At 43.5% G+C, this 14,605-nt stretch overlaps 1 protein-coding gene across 1 annotated transcript in view; it reads right to left on the bottom strand.

The window, feature by feature from the left end:
* LOC137526035 (uromodulin-like) overlaps positions 1-14,605 on the bottom strand; it is a 71,690-nt gene that overhangs the window by 13,338 nt on the left and 43,747 nt on the right. Inside the window, exon 13 of the mRNA XM_068247247.1 lies at positions 9,188-9,356. Coding sequence (XP_068103348.1) covers positions 9,188-9,356 — 169 coding nt within the window. The remainder of the gene's footprint in view (positions 1-9,187; positions 9,357-14,605) is intronic.

Below are 14,605 nucleotides of genomic sequence, written 5' to 3'. Positions count from 1 at the left end.
TGATAGCCACACAGTAAAAAAATTAGATTGCTTTTTAACTTCAGCATTGCCTTTTTGGCTCCCTTACAAACTATTTAACACATTGAAATAGAGAATTTAATTTGATTTTTTGGGCTAACAGTTACTCTTTAAGGCCAAGCTGCAGGGCCACACAACACAGCACACAAGTGATACCCCCCTTTTCCCCCACCAACAGAGCTCTTTGTTGGTGGGGTCTGATCGACCCCCCCGCCCCCCACAGATGTTTGGTTATTTGTCAATATTTATGTGTTGTTGTTTTTTTTTTTTACCATTTATTTCTTTTTTTTCTATTAAACCCTCCCTCCCCCCAGCCGGCCAATCATGGTGATTGGCTGTCATAGGCTTCAGCCTATGACAGCCAATCGCTCTCTTGATCCCCAGAGGGACAGCTGATCGCAGCGCTGTACATGTAAATAGATGGCGATTACGCTGTCTAACAGTCTCCCGAGCAGCAATCGCCACTCTGAGACTTAAGGCGGGGCGGAGCTCCGCCCCCAAGCAGGAGATACGCATGCAGCCTGCGCGCAATCTCCTGCAAACTTCAGCCCCAGGACTTGATGCCAATTGGCGTTAGGCGGTCCTGGGACTGCCACCGTGGCCACGCCCATGGGCGTGGAGCGGTCTTTAGGTAGTTAAATACTCTTTCACATAATTGGATTCACCTGTGTATGTAGGTCAGGAGTCACTGAGCTTACCAAGCCAATTTGAGTTCCAATAAATAGTTTTAAAGGTTTTGGAATCAATAAAATTACAACAGTGCCCAAATTTATGCATCTGTCTAATTTTATTTAAACAATTATTGAGCACTTTATGTAAATGCAATAAACTTAATTTCACTTCTCAAATATCCCTGTGTGTCTCCTACATGATATGTTTAACTGACATGTTTTATCATAACAACCAACGATTTATACAGGAAAATCATGACAATTAACAGCCTTGCCCAAACTTTTGCATCCCACTGTATACTGTATGTTAAATAACCATTGTTCTGTTACTCCATATAATGTTTGTGGAAGATAAAAACAATAAAAATATATGTTTAAAAAATAAATAAATATACAGACACTGAGCTGGTAGACAAATGAATGCTACACAATGACCAGTATATAATGATCAACAAAATGCACAGCAAACTGAGTGTTGCAATGGCACATGTATTGAATGTATATAACATATCATATAAATATTTTTTTAAAAAAACAAAATAGAACTAATAAAAGATTAACTCCATAAATCATTATTAGAACATTTTTTCCATAAAAAGAAAATGATTTTTCCTTAAAAAGTTATCAGCTGCAAAAGTTTTGACCACTCTCTCTAGCCAGCTGGCTGACTCAGAAATCTGAATGAGTCTGGAGAGAACAGAGAGCACAAGTTATTGGTATTATAGTTTCAAAGGCAGCGCTGTTACCTTCAAACACAAATGAATGTTTAAAGGGACACTTAAAGGGATACTGTAGGGGGGTCGGGGGAAAATGAGTTGAACTTACCCGGGGCTTCTAACGGTCCCCCGCAGATATCCTGTGTTGGCACAGCCACTCACCGATGCTCCGGCCCCGCCTCCAGTTCACTTCTGGAATTTCTGACTTTAAAGTCAGAAAACCACTGCGCCTGCACGCCCGTGTCCTCGCTCCCGCTGATGTCACCAGGAGTGTACTGCGCAGACACAGACCATACTGGGCCTGCGCTGTGCGCTCCTGATGCCATCAGCGGGCTCGAGGACACGGCAACGCCGGCGCAGTGGTTTTCAGACTTTAAAGTCTGAAATTCCAGAAGTGAACCGGAGGCGGGGCCGGAGCATTGGTGAGTGGCTGCGCCAACACAGGATGTCTGCGGGGGACCGTTAGAAGCCCCGGGTAAGTTCAACTCATTTTCCCCTGACCCCCCTACAGTATCCCTTTAAGTCAAACAAAAAAAATGAGTTTTACTCACCTGGGGCTTCCAATAGCCCCCTGCAGCTCTCCGGTGCCCTCGCCGTGTCCCTCCGATCCTCCTGGCCCCGCCGGCAGCCACTTCCTGTTTCGGTGACAGGAGCTGACAGGCTGGGGACGCAAGTGATTCTTTGCGTTCCTGGCCACAATAGCGCCATCTATGCTGCTATAGCATATATCATATACCATATAGCAGTATAGAGGGTGCTAATGTGTCTGGGAACGTGAAGAATCACTCGCGTCCCCAGCCTGTCAGCTCCTGTCACCGAAACAGGAAGTGGCTGCCGGCGGGGCCAGGAGGATCGGAGGGACACGGCGAGGGCACCGGAGAGCTGCAGGGGGCTATTAAAAGCCCTAGGTGAGTAAAACTCATTTTTTTTGTTTGACTTAAGTGTCCCTTTAAGGGCCAAGATTACCATATAATTCCACACTGAGGCTCAAAGATGGGATTTCAACAGCATAACAGTTTTAATGTTGAAATACATTTACTTAAAAGGCTTCAAAAAGCAGTCTGTCTTTCAAAATACGTACTGCTTATCACAGAGTGAAATAAATGGACATTATCCACATGTTATATTGTGTTAAAGGGACACTTTGGCAAAAATGATGCTTTTCCATTAACCCCACATTAGTTATTAATATGGAGAGCTTAAATTTCTCCATAGACCTTGTGTTAAAAAAATGTAGCTGAGCTGTGTCATTACTAAGCTGTTTACGAACGGACTTCACTGATGGTAGCAGACACTCCAGCTAAATTATAACGGCTGGCTCACACACTACAGAGAGCTTTGCTGTTCTCACATGTAACTAGCTAAGTAAATAGATAAAACAGGCTGCTAATTAGTTACTTACTTAGGAGCTTGTTTATTTATTTACTTAGCTAGTTACATGTACAGCTCTCTGTAGTGTGTGAGCCAGCCTTTATAAATCAGCTGGAGTGTCTGCTACCATCAGTGAAGTTCATCGCAAAGAGCATGGTAATGATGCGGTTCAGCTCTCTAGGAGGGCAGAATTAGTGTTATCAGCTACTTTTTTAACACAAGGTCTATGGTAAAATGTATGCTCTCCATATTAAATAACTGATGTGGGGTTAATGGAAAAGCATAATTTTCACCTTAGTGCCCCTTTAAAATTGATTATTGTGGAACTCAAAAAAGTAAAAATAAAACATAAATTTATTCCAGAGTAATATGCACTACAATTTTTGTTTTCTACATTTCTATCACGTGCAGTAGTTAGTAAAAAGTTGATAGATCTGGCAGATTTTGGACTAGTCCATCTCCATGTAGGAGATTATCATTATTATCTTTATTCTTTGTTAAAGCACTCTCTGGAAAGGATCTATACAGCCAGCCTCTACTCATTTGCAAACTATTATGGCAGTTTGACTGAACAACTGCAGTTCAGTAAGTGCTTTTGTAAAAAAAGAAATAACTGAAATCTCCCATGAGGAGATGGACGAGTCCAAAACCTGTCAAATTTGTCACATTGTTACTGCCTACTGTAAGTGACAGCAAAGTAGGAAAAAGGTAATTTATAGTGCATTTTGCCCTTGCAGCTGTAGAGTGAAAATAATCTGTTGTATATTCATAGACCTTAAAAAAAACAATAAAAAAAATTAACACATATCAGGAACCAATAAGGCCTCGTTCCCATTGCGTTCCGATAGCAAGTCCGTTAGCGTTGGCAGTCTTTTGAGGCATTTTTTTTCCTGTCCCGGCGCTTGGGTGGGCGATGTGTTTTTGTTAAAAGCGTTTTTCTAATTGCTTTTCCCGAGCGGTTTTGTAATTCACTCCCTAACGCAAGTCACTCAGGAAATGAACTCTTTGATCCCGAAAACAATAAATACAATGTATTTATTCTTAAAAATGCAATCACTGCACAAAGCAATTTTGTGAGCATTTTGCATTTTTCCTATACCTTCCATTGAGGCGGAATCGCCTCAAAAATGGTCCAGGCACCGCTTTGCTGAGCGGAATGGAAACAAATCGCTTAGATGTGAATGCTCTCATAAAAAAAAAATCATTGCACAAGCACTTTCAGGGCGATTTAAAAAAAATCGTCATCGCATAAAAAACAATCACAAAACGCCTCTAGTGGGAACGAGCCCTAAGTGTAATATTTCCCCAATGAGAGAGCCTCAACCTGTAGGAATTATACTCATAAGATTTTGATTATCATACATTAGACCTCTATTAGAGCTAGTAGATAAATTATCCTGTCTCTCCTCACACAGGCAAACGCAGGGGGGATTACAGATGCTCAGAACCCCGCCTCAGACCAGGGCCAGTGCAGTGTCTGGGGACAGGCATAAGTTGAGACATCAGAATATCTGCAGTCATCCTGCAGCTCACAGCACTACACCCTTTCTTTCCCTGCTACAGCTAACTTTGGATGGCGCAGCAGCATGTGTACGGAGCATGGAGCAGCAGCGTGTGTACAGAGCATGGAGCAGCAGCGTGTGTACAGAGCATGGAGCAGCAGCGTGTGTACAGAGCATGGTGCAGCAGTGTGTGTACAGAGCATGGAGCAGCAGCGTGTGTACAGAGCATGGAGCAGCAGCGTGTGTATAAAGCATGGAGCAGCAGCGTGTGTACAGAGCATGGGGCAGCAGCGTGTGTACAGAGCATGGAGCAGCAGCGTGTGTACAAAGCATGGAGCAGCAGTGTGTGTACAGAGCATGGAGATGCAGTGTGTGTACAGAGCATGGAGCAGCAGTGTTTATACAGAGCATGGAGTAACAGCGTGTGTACAGAGCATGGAGCAGCAGCGTGTGTACAGAGCATGGAGCAGCAGTGTGTGTACAGAGCATGGAGATGCAGTGTGTGTACAGAGCATGGATCAGCAGTGTGTGTACAGAGCATGGAGTAGCAGTGTGTGTACAGAGCATGGAGCAGCAGTGAGTGTACGGAGCATGGAGTAGCAGTGTGTGTACAGAGCATGGAGCAGCAGCGTGTGTACGGAGCATAGAGCAGCAGTTTGTGTACAGAGCATGGAGCAGCAGTGTGTGTACAGAGCATGGAGCAGCAGTGTGTACAGAGCATGGAGCAGATCTGGGGAACTTAAGTCAGGTATGAGCACAGCCCTGTGCCCTGCTGTGTGAATGCTTCACTTTCCTCGTCATTAGCAATGTTGGCTGTCATTAGCAATGTGGGCATTATTATCTGTATCCGTACTGCTTCTGATCGATCCCATTGTCGATCAGGAGTAGTGTTGGGCGAACACCTGGATGTTCGGGTTCGGGTCCGTTCGCCGAACATGGGCCAGATGTTCGGCATGTTCGGCCCGAACCCCGAACTCCCCGAACATCCGGCTTTTGGGGGCCCTATGGGGTCGCAGGCATAAGGGGGGAGCATGCCCCGGTCGCGGGGGGGGGGGGGGTCGGAAATTCCCCCCACCCCCTCCGCTAGCGCTCCCCCCTCTGCCCGCTTCCCCATAAAAAAGTTTGATGAAAGTACCGGTGGCTGGCCTGGCAGTAGAGTGAGTGAGGAGGAGGAGTCCGGAGAGTGACGCGTTGAGGCCGGGCAGCGGGCGGTTCAGCGTTGTACCCTTGTGGTACTTCCGCCCTTTCTCTGACCTCACGTCCTCTACGTGATGACGCATACGAGGGTACGCGTGATGCGTACCCTCGTATGCAGAGGACGTGAGGTCAGAGAAAGGGCAGAAGTACCACAAGGGTACTACCGCTGAACTGCCCGCTGCCCGGCCTCAACGCGTCACTCTCCGGACTCCTCCTCCTCACTCACTCTACTGCCAGGCCAGCCACCGGTACTTTCATCAAACTTTTTTATGGGGAAGCGGGCAGAGGGGGGAGCGCTAGCGGAGGGGGTGGGGGGAATTTCCAACCCCCCCGCGACCGGGGCATGCTCCCCCCTTATGCCTGCGACCCCATAGGGGGGCAGTATTCGGCCGAACAGGGCCCTGTTCGGCCGAACAGGGGCCCTGTTTGGCCTGTTCGGCTGGGCATTGAGCTGTTCGGGCGAACCCGAACTAAAAAGGCCGAACACCATGAGGTGTTCGGCCGAACTCGAACATCACCCGAACAGGGTGATGTTCTGCAGAACTCGAACAGTGGCGAACACTGTTCGCCCAACACTAATCAGGAGCAGATCGGACATTTAGAAAAATAATTTTCAGATCCTGTCAGTTGGATGGTAAATTGCATTATGTGTACCCAGTATGATGTCCTACCATATTATTATACTCTATTGTGCATGGCTGAGGGACACCTTTCAGGAATTCCCCCTTGAAAATCCTGGGTTTGCCCCTGACTCAGGTATCTTAAATTCTCTGGTCACATTCCTTTCAAAACTGAAATCAGTAAAGAAGACCGCAGGCCCAAGGCCACTTTTATTCAGTATAACTGGAATAATTTGATTCTAGGTTATGGCAGGCACCCACTAGGCATAGCTTAATTGGTAGATATATGTGTAGACTTCAGTACAGAAGTATTTACCCCATTAGAGTAACATAGCAAAAGCCTATATCAGTTAAATGCTTCATTTAAATGTAAATAAAACATGTTGCCAATAAGGGCCTTTTGCCATTCATCGTCATGGGGTTAAACACTTCTGAACTGAATTCCAGCACCAGGGCAGTTTGTAGGTATAGACAAATGAAGCAGATTCTTGAGTACCAAGGGACTATTCTTAGAAGAATGTTCTATATTAAGGTCCAGTGGTCAGGGCCGGATTTGTACTTCTTACCGCCCAAGGCCGACTATTACCAGCCGCCCCAACCGAAACCGTATCCTACCACCTCTCTCCACACACCCACCCACCCAAACATTTTTGGGCCGCTGGTGTCCTCTATTGCGGCTAGTGCCGAGGTCTCCATGGCAATATGAAGTGAATCAATCACGTCACACGGGGAACTGGTCAATCAAGCGATCTACAGGTGACGGGCGTGGTGGGAGCCATACACCACACACACATTGTCAAAAGTGGCTCACAATTGGACATTGGGTGGGGTCAGCAACACGTAAAAGTGAGTCCTGTACCCACTGCTGTCTCCAGGGTAACAGCGCTGGCCAATCAATAATTAAGAAATGGGTACTGTGAGACGCTGCCTTCTGTATTCTGTACTATTTGCTGGTGCTGCCCCTGGTCCTTTCATCCCCCACGCCAAGTGTGTGAGACCCGGCCTTCTGTAACTGCCTGCAGCTGCTGCTATGTCATTGGACAAGGCCTGGCTTTTTGCTAGTCACACACTGTTCACAAACGTTTGGTTAACGGACTGCAGCTGCCTGTAGCACAGCACAGGCAGATGCCAGCTGGTACTAATAGTGCAGTTATCCTGACCCCTTTCATTTGTTTGGACACTTGCAAATAATGCCCTGCAAATAATGCCCACTGTCTGCAGGCCGCCCCTTGTTTATCTGGTGCCCTAGGCCATGGCCTATGTGGCCTTGCCAGAAATCCGGCCATGCCAGTGGTGCTGCTAAATTTCGCAAATGCAAAAGTTTGCATCGTAATTCACCATTTTTCATCATAATGCGAAATTTACGGGAGAATACGTAATAAATTACGTGTGAACCGTAATTATGTATCAAAACTTCACGTAACTTCATAATTTCACAAAATTACGGTTCATTATGAAATTGCACCTCCCAAAGCGTACACTTAAATTTGGGCGCAGGGTAAAGCCAATGAACGGCTCACTCTGTTCCTGCAAAAGAAACGGTGGCTGTAATTACTATACCCCCTCTAGATCACCATGGACAGTGGGGAAATACGTGATTCGGCTGCCAGAATTGCCTGTTTTTATAGTAATTTGGGCTCCATCTTTTGATGGTGCCCAAATTACTGTCTGAACACCACTTTAGACGTAATTTCTATTATGGCCTATGGTGGCAGTGGCAACGCCAAAATCTCCAGTGACATTTTTATTTGTTTTGCTCCCATAACCTTAACCACTTTACCCCCACGCGTACGGATTTCTCCGCCCCTTTTTTCCCTCCTAAAAAACCAGGGACGGAGAAATCCGTACCTTCCGCGCTACCGCCGCTGTCCGCGCTCCCGCCGCTCGTGCGCGCACACCCGCCGCTCGTGCACGCCGCCGCCCGCTCGCGTGGAGATCAATGAACGGGAAAATCCATTCCCGTTCGTTGATCTAAGCCCCCGCAATGATCTGCTGCTTCTTTCAGAAACAGCGAGATCATTGTGAGTCTCCCAGCCTCCTACTGCTTCCTGTAAGCGTCCTTCCGGACACTTACAGGTCGCATGTAAACAAACACTCTGTGGCCATCTTGTGGCCAAATAGTAAACTACACCCTAAAAGCATTTTACATATACAAACATTACATTTACACAATAAATTAACTCATTACCTCCCACACTCCCCAATTTTTATTTTTTTTTTGTAATTAAAAAAAAAAAAAATACAATAAAAAAAAAACATAAATAGTTACCTTAGGGACTGAACTTTTTAAATATTTATGTCAAGAGGGTATAACACTGTTACTTTATAAACTGCGGGCTTGTAATTAGGGATGGATGCAAATCTGAAAAAAATGCACCTTTATTTCCAAATAAAATATTGTCGCCAAACATTGTGATAGGGACATAATTTAAATGGTTTTATAACCGGGACAAATGGGTTAATACATTTCATGGGTTTTAATTACAGTAGCATGCTTTATTTAAAAACTATAATGGCCGAAAACTGAAAAATAATAATTTTTTCCCACATTTTTTCCTATTTCCCCATTAAAACACATTTAGAATAAAATAATTCTTGGCATAATGTCCCACCTAAAGAAAGCCTAATTGGTGGCGAAAAAAACAAGATATAGTTCATTTCATTGGGATAAGCAATAATAAAGTTATACACGAATGAATGGAAGGAGCGCTGAAAGGTGAAAATTGCTCTGGTGGTCAGGGGGTAAAACCCCTCAGTGGTGAAGTGGTTAAGTTACTACCAGGCTCAAAGTTCAGAGATCTGGCTAGAAGTGAACTTTTGAAGCTGTTACCTTGTAAAGGACAAACTATTTTAAAAGGGATACATACAAAATGATTTTCCTATCTTTTTAAAACCCAATGCAAGGACTTCTCATTTAAAGATCTCAAATATGAGTGTACAAACATATACAGTACATACCATATAAGCCACAAGGCACCACTTTTTTCATCCAAACTGATTGAAATGGTGAGCTCACTGAGAAATATGACTACCAATGTTACTACAATTAGAATATGCAAGTTAGCATTTGTAAATTTAAAACAAGTACTTACCAATGAACAGGTATAATAGGAGGAGTCACACAAGCCAATCTGACAGTGTAGATATACTTGTTGTAGGCCTCCAACCAGTTTTAAAATGTGAACTGCAAATCGACCACTGCGGGACACTCCATTTTCCAGTACAGAGATTACTGAACTACCTTTACTGGGGGCCGGGCATCTGAAATACAGTATAAAGGCCAGATCAGCACCAGATCTAAGATAAAAGGTTATTCTTCATCAAATTTTCATCCAAAAGACAGGAAATCCCCCACACACAAGCTGAATGTTCAAGAATGTGGTAACCCTCAAAGCCAGGTAGCTTATCTTGCAAGGGTCATAGGCTTCAATTCATCAAAGGCTGTTCGATAACAAAATTCCAGTCCTTAAAATACACCATTCGGTATTTTACACTTCACTGTGCTAATTCATCAATATTTTCACATGTGTGGTAGAGGTTTGCTAAGTTACCGAAGTACTACGGCTTCAGTTCATCAAAGGCTGTTGATAACAGCAGAGCATCTGGAGTGTCTCTGTGTTGTTACAAGCTGCCTTGAGGTATTTACAATAGAAGGCAAATCCCTTTAGATGTAAACATTTCTTACATTTACTGTTTTTTTATACTGCCTCTGCTGCTCTGAATCTGTCCATCAGGCTTTCTTAACATTTTACCTAATTGCCACAACTTAGATTAACTTCCCAGAGACATTACAAATGCCATGCTTGTTGATTTCACAACTAGCAACTTTACATTTTCAAACAGGGACTCAAAGGGTTACACCACTGAAGGGAACCTGGGAAATATCTTGTCCTGTTCTCTCTGCTCACTGCCTGGGGGGGGGGGGGGGTCTGTTTCACTGGAGAAGCCTGTGCAACCTATCAGCAGCACTTGCAGGAGAACAGGGGCTGTTTCTATTGGCTGCCTGCTCCTGTCAATCATGAGGACATACTTATAGTGCCTACCAGCTCTTCTGGTAAGGCCCAGTCTATTGTTGCACCAAGCACAACACATACCTTGTATTTTGCCAGCTATACGTGTATTATTGGTGATATTGCAGATCACCACATAATCAGGTATAGCGTCAGTATTATTGGTGATTCTGCAGATCACACATAATCAGACGTCTGTGTTGCTACACGGATCGTTACAAGACCCTTATAGATCTTGATTAGATAATGGATTTTAAAGGTTCAAAGTAAAATAGTATACATTTCATGCAGTAAATGTAGTTAATGTATTTACCGCATTTATATGTATACTTTTTTCTTTAAAATTTCCTTTGAACCTTTAAAAGATTATCTCAAACAACTATAAGGTCTTTTTTTGAAAAAATAATTTCCCTTGTTCCCACTGTTCTACTTAACATATTCTGCAAATTTGGTGTTTATAGCATTTGGGACTGCAGTGGCCAGATTTATTTGAATGATTGGGGTTATCCGAGCAACATTAGGAGTGAAGTAATAGTTGGGGGCCCACTTACAGCTCTGGTCCCCTCTGTGGTTGCAGGAGGCTCTTCCCTGTAGTTACACCCCTGGTCAAGATCTATAAGGGTCTACAGAACTGACTGATTGTATAATCTTGCTTTCCATTTCCCTTCTGTGGTGCTGATTTAAAAACATATTTCTGGTCAGTTTTCCTATGGTAGATGCTGTCACAATGTATTGATAAAACATTTTTTTCAGCCCCCAGCATGCAGAGAAGTGCCTATACCTGAAAAGAGAATAATCAGCAGGGACATTCTACTCATCCTGTTGTCCAAAGCCTAAAGGATCAATGCTCCTCAAGTGGATAAGACCACCCTTAAAAGGACCCTGATCAGAGGAATAAAATTAAAATCTGAACTTACCTGGGGCTTCCTCCAGCCCCACATAGCCCGCGAGGTCTCTCAGCGTCCTCTGGGTCCCTTTTGTGGTTCCGCTGGTGACTCCGTTAGGTGCACGACTTTGCCAAAGTCCTGCACAATTGCACATGCATGGCCCATCCGTGAACCTGGCTTGATCACATGCCCTTCGCCTCAAGCGTCCTGTGTATGCACGGTTCAGGAAAGATTGAATTGCACATGTGCAGGACACTTTCGGCGACAGGTACATGATCGAGCCAGGTGTGAGGATGGGCCTTGTATGTCTAGTTGTGCATGACTTCGTCCGAAGTTGCTCATCTAATGGAGACACCAGCGGGACCACAGATGAGACCCAGAGGATGCTGAGGGATCTCGCGGGCTACGAGTGGCTGGAGAAAGCCCCAGGTAATTTAAGGTTTTCATTTTATTCCTCTGATTACCATTAACAAATAAAAGGCAATATGAACCAGCAGTCCAAAAATGGCCATTAATCAGTCATAAGGGTTAATATTTCTTTCAATCAAGGCACAGAAATCCAGGTCTACCATGAAACTTGGGTTTCAGTACTCTCATAAAGCACCCCTGAGATGTTCCTGAAATGTTAGCTCTATATTTGGAGTGCTTTCATCTGTTTATACACAATGATATCTCTAGTATAATTTGTAGTATTCCAGAATCCAGGGTCCACAGCTTGTTTGTAGCTCATGACATCTGGTTGAATTGACTCATCATCACTTTTTACATGAATGTGTTTAACATTTTAAACTGCAAATATCAACTGAATGGTGCACCATTTAGGCATCTACCACCATGCAAAAGGCAAAAAGTATCCACACTAGGGCTATCTCACAGATTTACTCGAGGCAAATTGTTATTTTGTTTAGTGCAGATGTATCTGGTTCACTCAAGTAATTGTTTACACAGAAGCAAAATGAGCCAGGTTACCAGAAATGCAAGGCCTATTATGAACTAAGAAGAATCTTGACTTCGTTGCACTGTTATTATTATTACTTTATTTATATAGCACCAACATCTTCTGTAGCACTTTATATGGTACAAAACCACAAAAAATAGTGGAGAACATGTATACCTATGCAATTAGGACATCCAGCAATACAAATACATACATTGTTGATGTGGGGTTTGAGACATCACCAATAATAATTTCTTATAATTCCTTTTTTGTATAGCGCTTTTCTCCTGTCGGACTCAAAGCGCTTATGAGGCAGCCACTAGAGCGCACTCAGTAGGCAGTAGCAGTGTTAGGGAGTCTCGCCCAAAGAACTCCTTACTGAATAGGTGCAATACTGGTGCATGTTCATATGATAGATTACATTCAAATTGGAAACACTAGGAGGAGGTCCCTGCCCTTGCAAGCTTATGTCTCGAGGATAGTGGGTTGGAGGACATGAGACACAGGGGTTAGCGGATGAGACCGTAAACATCCAATGCTACCTATGGCAATTATAAGCTTGTCTCAGTAGGTGTGTTATCTCAAGTCCCTGCCTATCTGCTGTGTCTTCATTTATGTCATCCAGTTGTCTTGAGTTGACTTGAACAACTGGAGTAAAACTAGAATTGTGAGCTTCTATTCTGATCTCCCATCTGTAGCTTCTATACTAATCTCCTAATAAAACTTGACTCAAAGCTCTCTTTTAAGCTACATATTATTCCAGTTAATATCTCCTGCTTATTTCCTCTCAATAATATTACTACTAAATTTGTCTTTTCTTCCTACAAAAGGATGCTAAAATGTTTGTGCATATTCTAATCCTTAATTGTCTTAACTACACTAATGCCTAACTTTGTAGCCTACTGAAAACCCGACTGGTACCTCTCCAATCGATAATGAACTCTGCTGCTCATCTCATCTCATCCACCTCTCCTCCCACTCCTCTCTGATGGTGCCTTCCTCCACTAGCTTCCAATCGATGAGAAAATTCAATTCAAACTCCTAGTCCATTTGACAAAGTTCTTCATAAGTTGTCACCTCTATACACTTCTTTAATGATTTCCAAATACTGTCCAACCCACAAACTTCAATCCTACAGTGTGTTACCTTTTTGTTCATTATTTTGGTCACCTCCTCCACTCTTTTTGAATTCAGGACTTCTCAAAAATGTCACCTCTTCTTTGAAACTCACTTCCACGCCTCCTCTGTCATGCTTCAAGCCTGATAACCTTTAAATACACCTCTGCAGACAAGAATAAAACCTGCCATACATTCACCTTGAAAGGGAACCTGAACTGAGTAAAATTATTTAAAATAAACACATGAAGTAACGTCAAATGAATATTAAATAGTTAACTTGCCATCAGTTCCTTTCAGAAGCTCACCATTTTCTTCTGACAAAGATCCCTTCCAATTCTGACAACATTTTGTCAGAACTGAAATATATCAGTTGCTGTCAGTTATCGCTGAGAGGACAACTGATGTGCCAGGTAATGTCCATGTTTCCCTATGGCTCAAGTGGGCGATGTTACAGTTTTACAATGGGCTGACCCGGAAGCTGTTATGGGGTAATGGCCATTTTCAAAATGGAGGGTGGAGAATTCCCTTGATCACAATGGACAATCAGGACGCGGGAGAGGAGAAAGAGATTGAGGAGTAGACTACACGGGAGGTAAGTAATGACTTGTTCAGGTTTTCTTTAAGGATATATTCATATCTACATTTGATTTAGAGCCTAAGTGCCTCATATGTCAGCCTCATTTTCTCATCTTCTGTTGTCTATCCCTCACATCTTCATGGTACAGACTAACCAGCAAGCTCATGGTGACCCAGAACTCATTGGAGTGTGTAAGGGACTACAATGGTCCTAAAAGCCCCCTTACTAAGATGTTAAGAAAAACAAAAAATTGCTTTCCTAAAACAGAAAGAATTTGCGATAATTCAGGTTGGAGTGAGCTTGAGATGTCTCCCAGAGCACCACTGCTGAATATATGCAAATTAACCATTGTACCCTTAGAAGCTAAACACACCTCCAGAACTGGTTAGTCTGTACCTCTCGGTTTACAAGCCCTACTCCATAGAGCCAAATTAATCCATGCCATGCACTGATGAGGATCAAACAATCCGAAACAGTCTGTATGCATGTTGGATTATTATGGCTCTGTACAATTTAACAAGCTGACACATCATTGCATTCCAGCGGTTCTGGAGGTGTGTTTAGCTTCTAAGGGTACAATGGTTAATTTGCATATATTCAGCAGTGGTGCTCTGGGAGACATCTCAAGCTCACTCCAACCTGAATTATCGCAAATTCTTTCTGTTTTAGGAAAGCAATTTTTTGTTTTTCTTAACATCTTAGTAAGGGGGCTTTTAGGACCATTGTAGTCCCTTACACACTCCAATGAGTTCTGGGTCACCATGAGCTTGCTGGTTAGTCTGTACCTCTCGGTTTACAAGCCCTACTCCATAGAGCCAAATTAATCCATGCCATGCACTGATGAGGATCAAACAATCCGAAACAGTCTGTATGCATGTTGGATTATTATGGCTCTGTACAATTTAACAAGCTGACACATCATTGCATTCCAGCGGTTCTGGAGGTGTGTTTAGCTTCTAAGGGTACAATGGTTAATTTGC

Source organism: Hyperolius riggenbachi, chromosome 7 (assembly GCF_040937935.1).
Source record: "Hyperolius riggenbachi isolate aHypRig1 chromosome 7, aHypRig1.pri, whole genome shotgun sequence".
NCBI classification, from domain to species: Eukaryota; Metazoa; Chordata; class Amphibia; order Anura; family Hyperoliidae; genus Hyperolius; species Hyperolius riggenbachi.
Note: the sequence above shows the minus strand (reverse complement) of the source record. Positions and strands in the feature narration are given on the sequence as shown.